The 20,840-nt window shown below is 59.3% G+C and overlaps 1 protein-coding gene across 2 annotated transcripts in view; it reads right to left on the minus strand.

Moving 5' to 3' along the window:
- Positions 1–14,650: 14,650 nt before the first annotated feature.
- Positions 14,651–20,840, minus strand: part of vps52 (VPS52 subunit of GARP complex) — a 53,793-nt gene continuing 47,603 nt past the window's right edge. For both annotated transcript variants that reach the window (XM_078205819.1, XM_078205818.1), the window contains one exon: positions 14,651–15,201. In XM_078205819.1, the coding sequence (XP_078061945.1) occupies positions 15,055–15,201 (147 nt within the window). In that variant the 3' untranslated portion in view covers positions 14,651–15,054. The remainder of the gene's footprint in view (positions 15,202–20,840) is intronic.

Consider the following 20,840-nt stretch of genomic DNA (forward strand, 5'->3'; position numbering starts at 1 on the left):
TTTTAGTTAAACTCACCCTGCCCCTCCCCCTTTGTGTGTGTTTTTTGACAGAGGTTCACATTGGTTCCTGTTTCAACAACCCATAGACAGATAAAGACTTGACTAATCCTTTTGGAACGCAGAGGCAGTTAACCCTTTCAGCACCGGGGAGAATTTGTGAGCTTTCTTCTTTATAAAGAAACCTCTTTCAGAGGGTGTGAGCCTCCTCGAACCCGCTGCAGTCCCGCCTCGTGAGGGCTTTCTGAATGCTGGCTGTGTGGTCGACCTTAAACTTAATCCCTAATTGCCCCTTGAACCGAGTGTCTCGCTCGGCCATTTCTGGGGGGCATTTAAGAGTCAACCACATTGCTGTGGCTCTGGAGTCACGTGTAGGTCAGGCCGGGTAAGGACGGCAGATTTCCTTCCCTGAAGGATATTAGTGACCCAGATGGGCTTTTCCAACAATTATTTGATTTGATTTATTGTCACATGTATTCGGATACAGTGAAAAGTATTGTTTCTTGCGCGCTATACAGACAAAGCATACCGTTCATAGAGAAGGAAAGGAGAGAGTGCAGAATGTAGTGTTACAGTCAGAGCTAGGGTGTCGCGAAAGATCAACTTAATGCGAGGTAGGTCCATTCAAAAGTCTGACAGCAGCAGGGAAGAAGCTGTGCTTGAGTCGGTTGGTATGTGACCTCAGATTTTTGTATCTTTTTCCCGACGGAAGAAGGTGGAAGAATGTCCGGGGTGCGTGGGGTCCTTAATTAAGCTGGCTGCTTTTCCGAGGCAGCGGGAAGTGTAGACAGAGTCAATGGATGGGAGGCTGGTTTGCGTGATGGATTGGGCTACATTCACAACCTTTTGTAGTTCCTTGCGGTCTTGGGCAGAGCAGGAGCCCCATACCAAGCTGTGATACAACCAGAAAGAATGCTTTCTATGGGGCATCTGTAAAAGTTGGTTTCTGTGTTACCATTAGATTTTTATCAAATTCAAATTTTACCATCTGCCATGGTGGGATTCGAACCCAGGTCACAGAATCCTACAGTGCAGAAGGAGGTCATTTGGCCCATCGAGCCTGCACCAACAATGATCCCACCCTGGCCCCACTCCCGCAACCCCACACATTTACCCCACTAATTCCCCCCAACATCCCCCTAACACTAAGGGGCAATTTACCATGGCTAATCCACCTAACCCACACATCTTTGGACTGTGGGAGGAAACCCACGCAGACACGGGGAGAAGGTGCAGACTCCACGCGGACAGTGACCCGAGGCCGGAATTGAACTTGGGTCCCTGGCGCCGTGAGGCCATGATGTGGAGATGCCAGCGTTGGACTGGGGTGGGCACAGTAAGAAGTCTCACAACACCAGGTTAAAGTCCAACAGGTTTATTTGGCAGCACTAGCTTTCGGAGCGCCGCTCCTTCATCGGGTGAGTGAGAACTCATGTTCACAAACAGGGCATACTTAGACACAAACTCAATTTACAAGATAATGGTTGGAATGGGAGTCTGAACAGGTAAACAAGTCTTCAAGGTAATCAAGTAATCAAAGGTAATCAAAGGTAATCAAGTCTTAAAAAGTGAGGCAGCAGTGCTAACACACTGGCCACTCACAGAATCCCCAGAGAATTACCCTGGGTCTCTGGATTACTAATCCAGTGACGGTACGCCACTGCCTCCCCTGGTCGCCTGGTTACGCTGTCAGTCAAGCAGGGCTGCTTTGTCCTGGAAGGTGTCTCGCGTCTTGAGTGTTTTTGGAGCTGCACCCATTTCTAATTTGATTGGACTTATTATTGTCACATGCATTGGGATACAGTGAAAAGCATTGTTTCATGTGCGCCCTACGCACAAAGCATACCGTTCATAGAGAAGGAAAGAAGAGGGTGCAGAATGTAGTGTTACAGTCATGGCTGGGGTGTAGAGAAAGATCAGCTTAGGCCGGGATTTTGCCATCGTGGCGTGCCCGTTTTTGGGCGTGACGCTGTGGTAAATTGGAACATAAAACACTGAGCGTGATTAGCGCCGGTTTTCGTCATTTTACGAGTGGCAGATTCCCGGTGCAGTGAACCTCTCGTGGGAAACGGGCAGGAGGCAGGTTAGTGTATTTAAATTTATTTAAAGGAGTATTTACATGTTATTAGCGAGCCTGGAGCTCAATTGTCCAGGCTTGCCTGTCTTTTTGACCTCACCAAGGAAGGTTCTCACCAGCGAGGAATAGATCCGCTGCCCATGAACAGTCGACTTGGCGGGGGGACCGGAGGCCATTGAGGCCCCGGGCAGGTCGAGGGCAAGGAGGGGTGCCCGAGGCAGTGCCAGAGTGGCAGTGCTTCCCTGGCACCTGGGCAATGCCCACTGGACAGTGCCAAGGGGGTGGGATTAATGAGGGGAGGAGCCAGTGGGGGCGGGACCAGTGGGGTGAGAGGCCAGTGGGTGACTAGACACGGAGGAAGAGGGGTCCCGCTGCCACTCTGCAGTGATCGGGGGGAGGGGGGGAGGGCGGTGGGTTCACGATCATTGAGGGGGGCCCCCGCAATCGGTCTGGCAGAGGGGGGGGGGGTTCGGCGGGGGCTGTATGTCAGGCCACAGGCCCCCCCGCGATTGCAGAGTGGAAGCTGCTTCAGGCTGCCTGCAGCAGCAGGGGCCTGACAGCTCTCCCTCTGTCTGTCAGACCCCCGCTAATGCGCATGTGCAGCATTAGAGACTTCCACATGCACACTAGCTCCCTCTGCAGGTTTTCAGGTGCATTAAGCCCCGTCCACAGGCTCCTGCAGCGAGAAACAGGCTTGTTCTGAATTTTTCAGGCACAGTGCGTATGGGGGGGGAGCCTAAAAACACGCCCAAAAGACGGATCTGGAACTCTCCCAGTTTCAAGTCCGCCCAGCACTTAGACAGAAAATGGTAAAATAACGCCCTTAGTGTGAGGTCGGTCCATTCAAAAGTCTGACAGCAGTAGGGAAGAAGCTGTTCTTGAGTCGGTCGGTACATGACTTCAGACTTTTGTATCTTTTTCCCAATGGAAGAAGGTGGAAGAGAGAATGTCCGGGGTGTGTGAGGTCCTTGATTATGCGGCTGCTTTTCCGAGGCAGCAGGAAGTGTAGACAGTCAGTGGATGGGAGGCTGGTTTGCATGATGGATTGGACTACATTCACGACCTTTTGTAGTTCCTTGCGGTCTTGGGCAGAGCAGGAGCCATACCAAGCTGTGATACAACCAGAAAGAATGCTTTCTGTGGTGCATCTGTAAAAGTTGGTGAGAGTCGTAGCGGACATGCCAAATTTCCTCAGTCTGACAAGTCATAGAGTCAGCGATGTTTACAGCTTGTCCTTGCTGCCCTTTTTTTAACCCCTAAGCGAGTCCCAATTGCCCACATTTGGCCCATATCCCTCTATACCCATCGTACCCATGTAACTGTCTAAATGCTTTTTAAAAGACAAAATTGTACCCACCTCTACTACTACCTCTGGCAGCTTGTTCCAGACACTCTCCACCCTGTGTGTGGAAAAAATGCCCCTCTGGACCATTTTGTATCTCTCCCCTCTCACCTTAAACCTATGCCCTCTAGTTTTAGACTCCCCTATCTTTGGGAAAAGATATTGACTATCTAGCTGATCTATGCCCCTCATTATTTTATAGACCTCTATAAGATCACCCCTCAGCCTCCTACGCTCCAGAGAAAAAAGTCCCAGTCTATCCAGCCTCTCCATATAACTCAATCCATCAAGTCCCGGTAGCATCCTAGTAAATCTTTTCTGCATTCTCTCATTTAATAATATCCTTTCTATAATATATATTCTATAATTTAATATCCTTTCTTCTGAGAAAGTAGAGGTGTTGGTGGGGCTTTCTTAACTGTAGTGTCGGCATGGGGGGAACCAGGACAGGTTGTTGGTGATCTGAACACCTAAAAACCTGAAGCTCTCGACCCTTTCTACTTTGTCCCCGTTGATGTAGACAGGGGCTTGTTCTCCTTTACGCTTCCTGAAGTTGATGACAATCTCCTTGGTTTAGTTGACATTGAGGGAGAGATTATTGTTGCCGCACCAGTTCACCAGATTCTCTATCTCATTCCTGTACTCTGTCTCGTCATTGTTTGAGATCCGACCCACTACGGTGGTGTGGTCAGCAAACTGGAAAATCGAGTTGGAGGGGAATTTGGCCGCACAGTCATAGGTGTATTTTTTAAAATTAGTCGTGGGACACGGGTGTCGCTGGGCAGCATTTATTGCCCATCCCTAGTTACCCTTGGAGGGCAGTTGAGGATCAACCCCATTGCTGTGGCTCTGGAGTAGGCCAGACCGGGTAAGGACAGCAGATTTCCTTCCCTAAAGGACATTAGTGCCACACCTGGAGTTACTGTGTACAGTTTTGGTCTCCTTACTTGAGAAAGGATACACTGGCACTGGAGGAGGTGCAGAGGAGATTCACTCGGTTGATTCTGGAGTTGAGAGGGTTGGCTTATGAGGAGAGACTGAGTTGACTGGGGTTATACTCATTGGGATCCAGAAGAATGAGGGGAGATCTTACAGAAACATATAAGATTATGAAGGGAATAGATAAAATAGAAGCAGGGAAATTGTTTCCACTGGCGGATGAAACTAGAACGAGGGGAGCATAGCCTCAAAATAAGGGAAGCAGATTTAGGACTGAGTTGAGGAGGAACTTCTTCACACAAAGGGTTGTGAATCTGTGGAATTCCCTGCCCAGGGAAACAAATTCATCTTCCCTCCCGTCCTCCTCCCCACTCCCCTCGGCCCCCCCTCCCCTAGGCCCCCTGTCCGCTCAGCCCTCTCCCCTTGGCGGCCCCCTCCCCTCCCCTCGGCCCTCCTCCCCTCGGCCCCCCCTCCCCTAGGCCCCCTGTCCGCTCAGCCCCCTCCCCTTGGCGGCCCCCTCCCCTCCCCTCGGCCCTCCTCCCCTCGGCCCCCCCTCCCCTAGGCCCCCTGTCTGCTCAGCCCCCTCCCCTTGGCGGCCCCCTCCCCTCCCCTCCCCTCCCCTCGATCTCAATCCACTAAACTCCCCACAGCCCCTCCCCACTCCGCAGCCCTGCCCCTCCCTGCAGCCCCGCCCCTCCCCACAGCCCTGCCCCTCCCCGCAGCCCCGCCCCTCCCCGCAGCCCCGCCCCTCCCCACAGCCCCGCCCCTCCCCTCCCCACAGCCCCGCCCCTCCCCACAGCCCCGCCCCTCCCCACAGCCCCGCAGCCCCGCCCCTCCCCACAGCCCCGCAGCCCCGCCCCTCCCCACAGCCCCGCAGCCCCGCCCCTCCCCACAGCCCCTCCCTGCAGCACCGCACTCTCTGCATGGCCCTGCCCTTTCCAATAGCTGCTCCGGGCCCTGCCCCTCGCCTGGGCCCGCCCTCCCCACAACCCTGCCCCTCCCCACAGCCCTGCCCCTCGCCTGGGCCCACCCCTCCCCACAGCCCCACCCCTCCCCACAGCCCCACCCCTCCCCACAGCCCCGCTCCTCCCCACAGCCCCGCTCCTCCCCACAGCCCTGCTCCTCCCCACAGCCCCTCCTCCTCCCCACAGCCCCTCCTCCTCCCCACAGCCCCGCCCCTCCCCACAGCCCCACCCCTCCCCACAGCCCCGCCCCTCCCCACAGCCCCGCTCCGCCCCACAGCCCCGCTCCTTCCCACAGCCCCGCCCCTCCCCACAGCCCTGCCCCTCCCCACAGCTTTGACCTGCTGCCATGGCCCCGCCCTTTTCCCAGGGGCAGGGGCAGGTGGGGTGGTGCTACAGGGGCTGAGGGTGGGGATATTACTGATCCCCAGGTTAGAGACAGCAGTGGAATGAATCCGCTGCTGTGTTGCTCCTTGGAGGAGCTTCAGTGTGATTCCTGCCCGAGTCGAATAGGCAGTAAAGCGGTCAGTCTGTCAGAGCCCCCTGGCAGTGGGTTGGGATTGTTAGCACAGGTCCTGTGTGTACGAGCAGGCTCTGAGTATCGGTAAATAGTGAGCGGGCTCTGAGTATCGGTAAATAGTGAGCAGGCTCTGAGTATCGGTAAATAGTGAGCAGGATCTGAGTATCGGTAAATAGTGAGCAGGCTCTGGTATTGGTAAATAGTGAGCAGGCTCTGAGTATCGGTAAATAGTGAGCAGGCTCTGAGTATCGGTAAATAGTGAGCAGGCTCTGAGTATCGGTAAATAGTGAGCAGGCTCTGAGTGTCGGGAAATAGTGAGCAGGCTCTGAGTGTCGGTAAATAGTGAGCAGGCTCTGAGTATCGGTAAATAGTGAGCAGGCTCTGGGTATCGGTAAATAGTGAGCAGGCTCTGTGTATCGGTAAATAGTGAGCAGGCTCTGAGTATCGGTAAATAGTGAGCAGGCTCTGAGTATCGGTAAATAGTGAGCAGGCTCTGAGTATCGGTAAATAGTGAGCAGGCTCTGAGTGTCGGGAAATAGTGAGCAGGCTCTGAGTGTCGGTAAATAGTGAGCAGGCTCTGAGTATCGGTAAATAGTGAGCAGGCTCTGGGTATCGGTAAATAGTGAGCAGGCTCTGTGTATCGGTAAATAGTGAGCAGGCTCTGAGTATCGGTAAATAGTGAGCAGGATCTGAGTATCGGTAAATAGTGAGCAGGCTCTGGGTATCGGTAAATAGTGAGCAGTCTCTGAGTGTCGGTAAATAGTGAGCAGTCTCTGAGTGTCGGGAAATAGTGAGCAGGATCTGAGTGTCGGTAAATAGTGAGCAGTCTCTGAGTGTCGGTAAATAGTGAGCAGTCTCTGAGTGTCGGGAAATAGTGAGCAGGATCTGAGTATCGGTAAATAGTGAGCAGGATCTGAGTATCGGTAAATAGTGAGCAGGCTCTGAGTATCGGTAAATAGTGAGCAGTCTCTGAGTGTCGGTAAATAGTGAGCAGTCTCTGAGTGTCGGTAAATAGTGAGCAGGATCTGAGTGTCGGTAAATAGTGAGCAGTCTCTGAGTGTCGGTAAATAGTGAGCAGTCTCTGAGTGTCGGTAAATAGTGAGCAGGATCTGAGTGTCGGTAAATAGTGAGCAGTCTCTGAGTGTCGGTAAATAGTGAGCAGTCTCTGAGTGTCGGTAAATAGTGAGCAGGCTCTGAGTGTCGGTAAATAGTGAGCAGGCTCTGAGTGTCGGTAAATAGTGAGCAGGCTCTGAGTGTCGGTAAATAGTGAGCAGTCTCTGAGTGTCGGTAAATAGTGAGCAGGCTCTGAGTGTCGGTAAATAGTGAGCAGGCTCTGAGTGTCGGTAAATAGTGAGCAGGCTCTGAGTGTCGGTAAATAGTGAGCAGGCTCTGAGTGTCGGTAAATAGTGAGCAGGCTCTGAGTGTCGGTAAATAGTGAGCAGGCTCTGAGTGTCGGTAAATAGTGAGCAGGCTCTGAGTGTCGGTAAATAGTGAGCAGGATCTGAGTGTCGGTAAATAGTGAGCAGGCTCTGAGTGTCGGTAAATAGTGAGCAGGATCTGAGTATTGATAGAATCCCTGCAGTACAGAAAGAGGCCATTCGGCCCATCGCGTCTGCACCGACCACAATCCCACCCAGGGGTCCAGCACTGGGGGGGGGGAGAGTGGGGGGTCCACAGGCAGCACTGGGGGGGGGGGTCCACAGGCAGCACTGGGGGGGGGGGTCCACAGGCAGCACTGGGGGGGGGGGGGGGTGGGGTCCACAGGCAGCTCTGGGGGGGGGTCCACAGGCAGCACTGGGGGGGGGGGGTCCACAGGCAGCGCTGGGGGGGGGGGGGTCCACAGGCAGCGCGGGGGGGGGGGTCCACAGGCAGCGCTGGGGGGGGGGGGGTCCACAGGCAGCGCGGGGGGGGGGGTCCACAGGCAGCGCTGGGGGGGGGGGGGTCCACAGGCAGCACTGGAGGGGGGGTCCACAGGCAGCACTGGGGGGGGTCCACAGGCAGCACGGGGGGGTCCACAGGCAGCACCGGGGGGGGGGGTCAGGAGCAGACGGCCGGGCAGGGTGCTGGGGTCAGGGTGGACAAAGCAGTGATTGTGAGAAGACTGCTTGGGGAAGAGATTGATACAAAGTCCAGGATCCTGAGCTTTATTTACAGGCTCAGATTATAAAAACAAACAGGCATTTTAATTTGACTGATTATCACATGTATTGGGACAGTGAAAAGTATTGTTTCTTGTGCACTATACAGACAAAGCATACCGTTCATAGAGTACACAGGGGAGAAGGTAAGGAGAGAGTGCAGAATGTAGTGTTACAGTCATAGTTAGCGTGTAGAGAAAGATCAACTTAATATAAGAAGTCTGACAACACCAGGTAAAGTCCAACGGGTTTATTTGGGATCACGAGCTTTCGGAGCTGCTGCTTCAGGTGAGTGGAGGTCGGTTCACAAACACGGCAAATACACAGACAGACTCAACTGCAAGATAATTACAGATTGGGATGTGAATGGTTGGAATGTGAGTCTTTACAGGTACAGGCAGTGCGAGTGGAGAGAGATAATCACAGGTTAAAGAGGAGTGAATTATCTCCGGCCAGGACAGTTAGTAGATCGGAGGCTGATCAGAGCAGTCGCGGGCATTCAGCCTCTGATCTTCGGGTAAGCGTTCTCCAAGGCGGCCTTCACGACACACGACAGCGCAGAGTCGCTGAGCAGAAACTGATAGCCAAGTTCCGCACACATGAGGACGGCCTCAACCGGGATCCTGGGTTCATGTCACGCTATCTGTAACCCCCACAACTTGCCTGGGCTTGCAAAGTCTCCACGCACCTGAAGCAGCAGCTCCGAAAGCTCGTGATTCCAAATAAACCCGTTGGACTTTAACCTCGTGCATTCTTACAGTGCCCACCCCCAGTCCAACGCCACCATCTCCACATCATAGCTTCCTATAAGGTAGGTCCATTCAAAGGTTGGTATGTATCCTCTGACTTTTGTATCTTTTTCCTGACAGAAGGTGGAAGAGAGAATGTCCGGGGTGTGTGGGGTCCTTGATGATGCGGCTGCTTTTCCAGTGTAGACGGAGTCAATGGATGGGAGGCTGGTCTGAGTGATGGACTGGGCTTCGTTCACGATCCTTTGTAGTTCCTTGTGGTCTTGGGCAGAGCAGGAGCCCCAGACCAAGCTGTGATACAACCAGAAAGAATGCATGCAGGGTGCAAAAATGGTGCATCTGTAAAAGTTGGTGAGAGTCGTAGCTGACGTGCCAAATTTCCTTCGTCTCCTGAGAAAGGAGGTATTGGTGAGCTCTAACTATGGTGTCTAAATCAACGAATGGTGTAATATGAAGGGTATTCTTAAAGGCTCCAGCAAAGTCTGATGGTCAAAAAGGGCCAACCCTGTGTCAGGCTAGGAACTGAAGCAGCAAGCAACGGGAGGCGCAGACGCGGGGCGGGAGGCGCAGACGCGGGGCGGGAGGCGCAGACGCGGGGCGGGAGGCGCAGACGCGGGGCGGGAGGCGCAGACGCGGGGCGGGAGGCGCAGACGCGGGGCGGGAGGCGCAGACGCGGGGCGGGAGGCGCAGACGCGGGGCGGGAGGCGCAGACGCGGGGCGGGAGGCGCAGACGCGGGGCGGGAGGCGCAGACGCGGGGCGGGAGGCGCAGACGCGGGGCGGGAGGCGCAGACGCGGGGCGGGAGGCGCAGACGCGGGGCGGGAGGCGCAGACGCGGGGCGGGAGGCGCAGACGCGGGGCGGGAGGCGCAGACGCGGGGCGGGAGGCGCAGACGCGGGGCGGGAGGCGCAGACGCGGGGCGGGAGGCGCAGACGCGGGGCGGGAGGCGCAGACGCGGGGCGGGAGGCGCAGACGCGGGGCGGGAGGCGCAGACGCGGGGCGGGAGGCGCAGACGCGGGGCGGGAGGCGCAGACGCGGGGCGGGAGGCGCAGACGCGGGGCGGGAGGCGCAGACGCGGGGCGGGAGGCGCAGACGCGGGGCGGGAGGCGCAGACGCGGGGCGGGAGGCGCAGACGCGGGGCGGGAGGCGCAGACGCGGGGCGGGAGGCGCAGACGCGGGGCGGGAGGCGCAGACGCGGGGCGGGAGGCGCAGACGCGGGGCGGGAGGCGCAGACGCGGGGCGGGAGGCGCAGACGCGGGGCGGGAGGCGCAGACGCGGGGCGGGAGGCGCAGACGCGGGGCGGGAGGCGCAGACGCGGGGCGGGAGGCGCAGACGCGGGGCGGGAGGCGCAGACGCGGGGCGGGAGGCGCAGACGCGGGGCGGGAGGCGCAGACGCGGGGCGGGAGGCGCAGACGCGGGGCGGGAGGCGCAGACGCGGGGCGGGAGGCGCAGACGCGGGGCGGGAGGCGCAGACGCGGGGCGGGAGGCGCAGACGCGGGGCGGGAGGCGCAGACGCGGGGCGGGAGGCGCAGACGCGGGGCGGGAGGCGCAGACGCGGGGCGGGAGGCGCAGACGCGGGGCGGGAGGCGCAGACGCGGGGCGGGAGGCGCAGACGCGGGGCGGGAGGCGCAGACGCGGGGCGGGAGGCGCAGACGCGGGGCGGGAGGCGCAGACGCGGGGCGGGAGGCGCAGACGCGGGGCGGGAGGCGCAGACGCGGGGCGGGAGGCGCAGACGCGGGGCGGGAGGCGCAGACGCGGGGCGGGAGGCGCAGACGCGGGGCGGGAGGCGCAGACGCGGGGCGGGAGGCGCAGACGCGGGGCGGGAGGCGCAGACGCGGGGCGGGAGGCGCAGACGCGGGGCGGGAGGCGCAGACGCGGGGCGGGAGGCGCAGACGCGGGGCGGGAGGCGCAGACGCGGGGCGGGAGGCGCAGACGCGGGGCGGGAGGCGCAGACGCGGGGCGGGAGGCGCAGACGCGGGGCGGGAGGCGCAGACGCGGGGCGGGAGGCGCAGACGCGGGGCGGGAGGCGCAGACGCGGGGCGGGAGGCGCAGACGCGGGGCGGGAGGCGCAGACGCGGGGCGGGAGGCGCAGACGCGGGGCGGGAGGCGCAGACGCGGGGCGGGAGGCGCAGACGCGGGGCGGGAGGCGCAGACGCGGGGCGGGAGGCGCAGACGCGGGGCGGGAGGCGCAGACGCGGGGCGGGAGGCGCAGACGCGGGGCGGGAGGCGCAGACGCGGGGCGGGAGGCGCAGACGCGGGGCGGGAGGCGCAGACGCGGGGCGGGAGGCGCAGACGCGGGGCGGGAGGCGCAGACGCGGGGCGGGAGGCGCAGACGCGGGGCGGGAGGCGCAGACGCGGGGCGGGAGGCGCAGACGCGGGGCGGGAGGCGCAGACGCGGGGCGGGAGGCGCAGACGCGGGGCGGGAGGCGCAGACGCGGGGCGGGAGGCGCAGACGCGGGGCGGGAGGCGCAGACGCGGGGCGGGAGGCGCAGACGCGGGGCGGGAGGCGCAGACGCGGGGCGGGAGGCGCAGACGCGGGGCGGGAGGCGCAGACGCGGGGCGGGAGGCGCAGACGCGGGGCGGGAGGCGCAGACGCGGGGCGGGAGGCGCAGACGCGGGGCGGGAGGCGCAGACGCGGGGCGGGAGGCGCAGACGCGGGGCGGGAGGCGCAGACGCGGGGCGGGAGGCGCAGACGCGGGGCGGGAGGCGCAGACGCGGGGCGGGAGGCGCAGACGCGGGGCGGGAGGCGCAGACGCGGGGCGGGAGGCGCAGACGCGGGGCGGGAGGCGCAGACGCGGGGCGGGAGGCGCAGACGCGGGGCGGGAGGCGCAGACGCGGGGCGGGAGGCGCAGACGCGGGGCGGGAGGCGCAGACGCGGGGCGGGAGGCGCAGACGCGGGGCGGGAGGCGCAGACGCGGGGCGGGAGGCGCAGACGCGGGGCGGGAGGCGCAGACGCGGGGCGGGAGGCGCAGACGCGGGGCGGGAGGCGCAGACGCGGGGCGGGAGGCGCAGACGCGGGGCGGGAGGCGCAGACGCGGGGCGGGAGGCGCAGACGCGGGGCGGGAGGCGCAGACGCGGGGCGGGAGGCGCAGACGCGGGGCGGGAGGCGCAGACGCGGGGCGGGAGGCGCAGACGCGGGGCGGGAGGCGCAGACGCGGGGCGGGAGGCGCAGACGCGGGGCGGGAGGCGCAGACGCGGGGCGGGAGGCGCAGACGCGGGGCGGGAGGCGCAGACGCGGGGCGGGAGGCGCAGACGCGGGGCGGGAGGCGCAGACGCGGGGCGGGAGGCGCAGACGCGGGGCGGGAGGCGCAGACGCGGGGCGGGAGGCGCAGACGCGGGGCGGGAGGCGCAGACGCGGGGCGGGAGGCGCAGACGCGGGGCGGGAGGCGCAGACGCGGGGCGGGAGGCGCAGACGCGCGGCGGGAGGCGCAGACGCGCGGCGGGAGGCGCAGTCGCGGGGCGGGAGGCGCAGACGCGCGACGGGAGGCGGACTCACGGAACGGACATGGGAGTTAATTAGACACTGGCTGTTGCTTGGCCATGAACAGTCAGTGATTGCACACAGGCCCGTGTGTGTCATGTTACAGAGGTTTACAGCATGGAAACAGGCCCTTCGGCCCAACATGTCCATGCCACCCCTTTTTTTAAAACCACTCAGCTAATCCCAATTGCCCGCATTTGACCCATATCCCTCTATACCCATTGTACCCATGTAACTGTCTAAATGCTTTTAAAAAGACAAAATTGTACCCGCCTCTCCTACTGCCTCTGGCAGCTTGTTCCAGACACTCACCACCCGCTGTGTGATACAATTGCCCCTCTGGACACTTTTGTATCTCTCCCCTCTCACCTTAAACCTATGCCCTCTAGTTTTGGACTCCCCTACCTTTGGGAAAAGATATTGACTATCTCGCTGATCTCTGCCCCTCATTATTTTATAGACCTTTATAAGATCACCCCTCAGCCTCCTGCGCTCCAGAGAAAAAAGTCCCAGTCTATCCAACCTCTCCTTATAACTCAATCCATCAAGTCCCAGTAGCATCCTAGTAAATCTTTTCTGCACTCTTTCTAGTTTAATAAATCCTTTCTATAATAGGGTGACCAGAACTGTACACAGTATTCCAAGTGTGGCCTTACCAATGTCTTGTACAACTTCAACAAGACGTCCCAACTCCTGTATTCAATGTTCTGACCGATGAAACCAAGCATGCCGAATGCCTTCTTCACCACTCTGTCCACCTGTGACTCCACTTTCATAGAATCCGTACAGAAGTCGGCCACTCGGCCCATCGAGTATGTACCAACCATAATCCCACCCAGGCCCTATTCCTGTAGCCTCACACTTTAACCTGCTAATCCCCCTCAGACTAGGGTCAATTTAGCACAGCCAATCAACCTGAGCCACACATCTTTGGAGTGTGGGAGGAAACTGGAGCACCCGGAGGAAACCCACGCAGACACGGGGAGAACGTGCAGACTCCGCACGGACAGTGACCCAAGCCGGGAATCGAACCCGAGTCCCTGGCGCTGTGAGGCAGCAGAGCTACCCACTGAGGCACCGTACCACCCCAAGGAGCTATGAACATGTACCCCTAGATCTCTTTGTTCTGTAACTTTCCCCAACGCCCTACCATTAACTGCGTAAGTCCTGCCCTGGTTCGATCCACCAAAATGCATCACCTCGCATTTATGTCTCTGAGAAAACTCCTGTTTATCCTGTTGTATTCCTATAATCGGGAAAGAGGGTGGCGAGGCCTTGGTAAAGAAGGTGACTTTTGATGTTTCTGCTCTCCTGTACCTTCCCTGCGTGTCTCTCCCTCTCTGAGAGACCCGGGTTCGAATCTGCGGCAGGTACTCATTCTCCTCTGTAACAAGCTCTGAAAGCTTTGTGCAGGGTTACGGGGAAAAGGCAGTGGAGTGGGGCAGGGTAGGATGCTCCTTCAGCCAGCCAGTGCAGATTCGATGGGCTGAATGGCCTCCTCCTGCCCATAATGATTGTGTGTAATTCTCCACGGCAGCTTCCGACTCTTTACACTGGGTCACCCTGAGTGAACGCTGCCAGTTTTCACCCACAAAGCATGGTGGCCAAAGAAATATCCACATAATACCACTAGGCGATGGCCCAATCATCGCTAGACTATTTATCCAGAAACTCAGCTAGTGTTCTGGGGACCCGGGTTCGAATCCCGCCACGGCAGATGGTGGAATTTGAATTCAATAAAAAGTATCTGGAATTAAGAATCTACTGATGACCATGAAACCATTGTCGATTGTCGGAAAACCCATCTGGTTCACTAGAGTCATCGAGATTTACAGCATGGAAACAGGCCCTTCGGCCCAACTTGTCCATGCTGCTCCTTTTTTTAACCCCTAAGCTAGTCCCAATTGGCCCATATCCCTCTATACCCATCGTACCCATGTAACTATCTAAATGCTTTTCAAAAGACAAAATTGTACCCGTCTCTACTACTGCCTTTGGCAGCTCGTTCCAGACACTCACCACCCTCTGTGTGAAATAATTGCTCCTCTGGACCCTTTTGTATCTCTCCCCTCTCACCTTAAACCTATGCCCTCTAGTTTTAGACTCCCCGACCTTTGGGAAAAGATCTTGACTATCTCGCTGATCTGTGCCCCTCATTATTTTATAGGCCTCTATAAGGTCACCCCTCAGCCTCCTACGCTCCAGAGAAAAATGTCATGAATGCTTTTTAGGGAAGGAAATCTGCCATCCTTACCCGGTCTGGCCTACATGAGACTCCAGGGACACAGTAATGTGAGCAACTCTCAATTACCCTCCAAGGACATCTAGGGATGGGCAGTAAATGCTGGCCCGCCAGCGACACCCGTTCGCACAGACTGAATATATTTTAAAAATCTAGCGCCGTCTCTGATCACAGAACATTTCACAACCACCAGCTAAACACAAGGTTTGGTTCCATCGTTTTAATTCTTTGTCAGCTGAAATGGTCACAGAAAGCGGGAGAGCTGTCAGGATGTGCCGTCTGCCCCGTCCCACCTGTAGAGCATTCGGATCCAATCCCGCAGGTACCACCCTCACCCCCAATCTGCTCCCCCGCCGCCCCCCCCCCCCCCCCCCCACCCCTTCATATGACTATTTACAACTCCAGCTATCAGGAGGCTCAGGGAGAGGCACCCGGTGACCGAGGCTGGCAGCTTGTGGGCAGTTTGGCTTCCCCGGTCCCTCATCGCGGTGGCACAGGGACAGTCCCTGCCACCACCGTCACACGTTCAGCCGAATACATTCACCCCCCTCGCACCTACGGTGCCAACATCACACAGAGAGGAGGTGAGAGAGGAAGCGGTGCAGACGGTTAGAAGTTAGGTTTATGTTTCTTCACCTCCACCATCAGGTGGTGGATGTTGATGAGGTCCGAGCGGACGGGAAGGTTCTTGAACGGAGGCTGAGAGAGGACCTTGTGGAACCGGTGATAGTACTGGATCAGCTGGGTCAGGGCTCCCTGTAACAGTGCAACGTAAAGTCAGTTACTATCTAACCGATTAACGGTGAGGTGCCCGCAAGGGTGTAAAACGCTGTCACAAAACGGGCCCTGTGGTTAGGCCACGGCCCAGGACAGGGCCCTGACCCACCAGTCCTGGCACAGTCAGAGGCCTCGGACAGCACCAGGACAGGGCCCTTACCCACCAGTCCTGGCACAGTCAGAGGCCTCGGACAGCACCAGGACAGGGCCCTGACCCACCAGTCCTGGCACAGTCAGAGGCCTCGGACAGCACCAGGACAGGGCCCTTACCCACCAGTCCTGGCACAGTGAGAGGCCTCGGACAGCACCAGGACAGGGCCCTTACCCACCAGTCCTGGCACAGTGAGAGGCCTCGGACAGCACCAGGACAGGGCTCTTACCCACCAGTCCTGGCACAGTGAGAGGCCTCGGACAGCACCAGGACAGGGCCCTGACCCACCAGTCCTGGCACAGTGAGAGGCCTCGGACAGCACCAGGACAGGGCCCTTACCCACCAGTCCTGGCACAGTGAGAGGCCTCGGACAGCACCAGGACAGGGCCCTGACCCACCAGTCCTGGCACAGTGAGAGGCCTCGGACAGCACCAGGACAGGGCCCTGACCCACCAGTCCTGGCACAGTGAGAGGCCTCGGACAGCACCAGGACAGGGCCCTTACCCACCAGTCCTGGCACAGTCAGAGGCCTCGGACAGCACCAGGACAGGGCTCTTACCCACCAGTCCTGGCACAGTGAGAGGCCTCGGACAGCACCAGGACAGGGTCCTTACCCACCAGTCCTGGCACAGTGAGAGGCCTCGGACAGCACCAGGACAGGGCTCTTACCCACCAGTCCTGGCACAGTGAGAGGCCTCGGACAGCACCAGGACAGGGCCCTGACCCACCAGTCCTGGCACAGTGAGAGGCCTCGGACAGCACCAGGACAGGGCCCTTACCCACCAGTCCTGGCACAGTGAGAGGCCTCGGACAGCACCAGGACAGGGCCCTGACCCACCAGTCCTGGCACAGTGAGAGGCCTCGGACAGCACCAGGACAGGGCTCTTACCCACCAGTCCTGGCACAGTCAGAGGCCTCGGACAGCACCAGGACAGGGCTCTTACCCACCAGTCCTGGCACAGTGAGAGGCCTCGGACAGCACCAGGACAGGGTCCTTACCCACCAGTCCTGGCACAGTGAGAGGCCTCGGACAGCACCAGGACAGGGCTCTTACCCACCAGTCCTGGCACAGTGAGAGGCCTCGGACAGCACCAGGACAGGGCCCTTACCCACCAGTCCTGGCACAGTCAGGGGCCTCGGACAGCACCAGGACAGGGCCCTTACCCACCAGTCCTGGCACAGTGAGGCACCTCGGACAGCACCAGGACAGGACTCTTACCCACCAGTCCTGGCACAGTGAGGGGCCTCGGACAGCACCAGGACAGGGCCCTGACCCACCAGTCCTGGCACAGTGAGGCGCCTCGGACAGCACCAGGACAGGGTCCTTACCCACCAGTCCTGGCACAGTGAGAGACCTCGGACAGCACCAGGACAGGGCCCTTACCCACCAGTCCTGGCACAGTGAGAGGCCTCGGACAGCACCAGGACAGGGCCCTTACCCACCAGTCCTGGCACAGTGAGAGGCCTCGGACAGCACCAGGACAGGGCTCTTACCCACCAGTCCTGGCACAGTGAGAGGCCTCGGACAGCACCAGGACAGGGCCCTTACCCACCAGTCCTGGCACAGTGAGGCGCCTCGGACAGCACCAGGACAGGGCCCTTACCCACCAGTCCTGGCACAGTGAGAAGCCTCGGACAGCACCAGGACGTGGCTGTTCGGCCCATCGACTATACACTGACAACAATCGCATCCCCGTAACCCCAGATTTCTTCCGCTCTCATTCCCTAACCTACACATCCCGGGACACTAAGGGGCAATTTAGCATGGCCAATCCCTCTAACCTACACATCCTGGGACACTAAGGGGCAATTTAGCATGGCCAATCCCTCTAACCTACACATCCCGGGACACTAAGGGGCAATTTAGCATGGCCAATCCCTCTAACCTACACATCCCGGGACACTAATGGGTAATTTAGCATGGCCAATCCTCCTAACCTACACATCTCTGGACTGTGGGAGTTTCTACAAATATATAAAACGAAAAGAGTGGCGAAAGTAAACATTGGTCCTTTAGAGGATGAGAAGGGGGATGTAATAACTGGAAATGAGAAAATGGCTGAGGCATTGAACAGGTATTTTGTGTCGGTCTTCACAGTGGAAAACACAAATAACATGCCAAAAATTGATGACAGGAAGGCTATGGCAGGTGAGGACCTAGAAACTATCATTATCACGAAAGAGGTAGTGTTGGACAAGTTAATGGGGCTAAAGGTAGACAAGTCTCCTGGTCACGATGGAATGCATCCCAGGGTACTAAAAGAGATGGCGGGGGAAATAGCAAATGCACTAGTGGTAATTTACCCAAAATTCGCTGGACTCTGGGGTGGTTCCCGCAGATTGGAAAACTGCAAATGTGACGCCACTGTTTAAAAAAGGAGGTCGACAAAAGGCAGGTAACTATAGGCCGGTTAGCTTAACTTCTGTAGTAGGGAAAATGCTTGAACCTATCATCAAGGAAGAAATAGCGAGACATCTGGATATAAATTGTCCCATTGGTAAGACGCAGCATGGGTTCATGAAGGGCAGGTCATGTTTGACTAATTTGCTGGAATTCTTTGAGAACATTCCATGTGCAGTGGACAATGGGGAACCTGTGGATGTGGTGTATCTGGATTTCCAGAAGGCATCTGACAAGGTGCCGCACCAAAGACTGCTACATAAGATAAAGGTGCACAGTGTTACGGGTAATGTATTAGCATGGATAGAGGATTGGTTAACTAACAGAAAACAAGGAGTGGGGGTAAATGGGTGTTTTTCTGGTTGGCGATCAGTGACTAGTGGTGTGCCTCAGGGATCAGTGTTGGGACGCAATTGTTTACTATTTACATAGATGATTTGGAGTTGGGGACCAAGTGCAGTGTGTCAAAATTCACAGATGACACTAAGCTGGGTGGCAGAGCAAAGTGTGCAGAGGATGCTGAAAGTCTGCAAAGGGATATAGATAGTCTAAGTGAGTGGGCGAGGATCTGGCCGCTGGAGTACAATGTTGGTAAATGTGAGTCATCCATTTTGGTCGGAATAACAGCAAAATGGACTATTATTTAAATGGTAAAAAATTGCAGCATGCTGCTGTGCAGAGGGACCTGGGTGTCCTTGTGCGGGAATCTCAAGGAGTTGGTTTGCAGGTGCAGCAGGTAATTAAGAAGGCAAATGGGAATTTTGTCCTTCATTGCTCGAGGGATGGAGTTTAAAAACAGCGAGGTTATGTTGCAGCTGTATAAGGTGCTGGTGAGGCCACACCTGGAGTACTGTGTACAGTTTTGGTCTCCTTACTTGAGAAAGGATATACTGGCACTGGAGGGGGTGCAGAGGAGATTCACGAGGTTGATTCCGGAGTTGAGAGGGTTGGTTTATGAGGAGAGACTGAGTAGACTGGGGCTATACTCATTGGAATTCAGAAGAATGAGAGGAGATCTTACAGAAACATATAAGATTATGAAGGGAATAGATAAGATAGAAGCAGGGAAGTTGTTTCCACTGGCGGGTGAAACTAGGAATAGGGGCATAGCCTCAAAATAAGGGGGAAGCAGATTTAGGACTGAGTTGAGGAGGAACTCTTTCACACAAAGGGTTGTGAATCTGTGGAATTCCCTGCCCAGTGAAGCAGTTGAGGCTACCTCATTGAATGTTTTTAAGGCAAGGATAGATAGATTTTTGAACAGTACATTAATTAAGGGTTATGGTGAGCGGGCGGGCAAGTGGAGCTGAGTCCATGAAAAGATCAGCCATGATCTTATTGAATGGTGGAGCAGGCTCGAGGGGCCAGATGGCCTACTCCTGCTCCTAGTTCTTTTGTTCTTATGTAAACCGGAGCACCCAGAGGAAACCCATGCAGACACAGGGAGAACGTGCAGACTCCACACAGACAGGAGGTGAGGCTGGGTAGGATGCTCTGTTGATGAGTTGGTGGAGACCCAATGGGGCAAATGGCCTCCATCTGCACTGTGGGGATTGTATAACGATGGGCGCGATGAAGGCAGGTTTAGTGCAGCACACAGGGATCACTGAGAATCTTTAACAGAGGGAAAAATATATTGTCTATTGAGACCCGCAGGAGGCACACATAGATAGTGATCGCGTTCAGTATCTGAATGTCACATTGGGAGCTGGTGAGGCAAGTGACAGAGTGAACTCTGCTTACACAGCGTGTGAAGAAATATCAGAGTGAACCCTGGTATAAAAACCCTGATCTGCGGGCGTACGCAGAGCGCGCGGGCGGGCGTACGCAGAGCGCGCGGGCGGGCGTACGCAGAGCGCGCGGGCGGGCGTACGCAGAGCGCGCGGGCGGGCGTACGCAGAGCGCGCGGGCGGGCGTACGCAGAGCGCGCGGGCGGGCGTACGCAGAGCGCGCGGGCGGGCGTACGCAGAGCGCGCGGGCGGGCGTACGCAGAGCGCGCGGGCGGGCGTACGCAGAGCGCGCGGGCGGGCGTACGCAGAGCGCGCGGGCGGGCGTACGCAGAGCGCGCGGGCGGGCGTACGCAGAGCGCGCGGGCGGGCGTACGCAGAGCGCGCGGGCGGGCGTACGCAGAGCGCGCGGGCGGGCGTACGCAGAGCGCGCGGGCGGGCGTACGCAGAGCGCGCGGGCGGGCGTACGCAGAGCGCGCGGGCGGGCGTACGCAGAGCGCGCGGGCGGGCGTACGCAGAGCGCGCGGGCGGGCGTACGCAGAGCGCGCGGGCGGGCGTACGCAGAGCGCGCGGGCGGGCGTACGCAGAGCGCGCGGGCGGGCGTACGCAGAGCGCGCGGGCGGGCGTACGCAGAGCGCGCGGGCGGGCGTACGCAGAGCGCGCGGGCGGGCGTACGCAGAGCGCGCGGGCGGGCGTACGCAGAGCGCGCGGGCGGGCGTACGCAGAGCGCGCGGGCGGGCGTACGCAGAGCGCGCGGGCGGGCGTACGCAGAGCGCGCGGGCGGGCGTACGCAGAGCGCGCGGGCGGGCGTACGCAGAGCGCGCGGGCGGGCGTACGCAGAGCGCGCGGGCGGGCGTACGCAGAGCGCGCGGGCGGGCGTACGCAGAGCGCGCGGGCGGGCGTACACAGAGCGCGCGGGCGGGCGTACACAGAGCGCGCGGGCGGGCGTACACAGAGCGCGCGGGCGGGCGTACACAGAGCGCGCGGGCGGGCGTACACAGAGCGCGCGGGCGGGCGTACACAGAGCGCGCGGGCGGGCGTACACAGAGCGCGCGGGCGGGCGTACACAGAGCGCGCGGGCGGGCGTACACAGAGCGCGCGGGCGGGCGTACACAGAGCGCGCGGGCGGGCGTACACAGAGCGCGCGGGCGGGCGTACACAGAGCGCGCGGGCGGGCGTACACAGAGCGCGCGGGCGGGCGTACACAGAGCGCGCGGGCGGGCGTACACAGAGCGCGCGGGCGGGCGTACACAGAGCGCGCGGGCGGGCGTACACAGAGCGCGCGGGCGGGCGTACACAGAGCGCGCGGGCGGGCGTACACAGAGCGCGCGGGCGGGCG

The sequence above is a fragment of the Mustelus asterias genome, unplaced genomic scaffold (genome assembly GCF_964213995.1).
Source record: "Mustelus asterias unplaced genomic scaffold, sMusAst1.hap1.1 HAP1_SCAFFOLD_1018, whole genome shotgun sequence".
Taxonomy (NCBI): domain Eukaryota; kingdom Metazoa; phylum Chordata; class Chondrichthyes; order Carcharhiniformes; family Triakidae; genus Mustelus; species Mustelus asterias.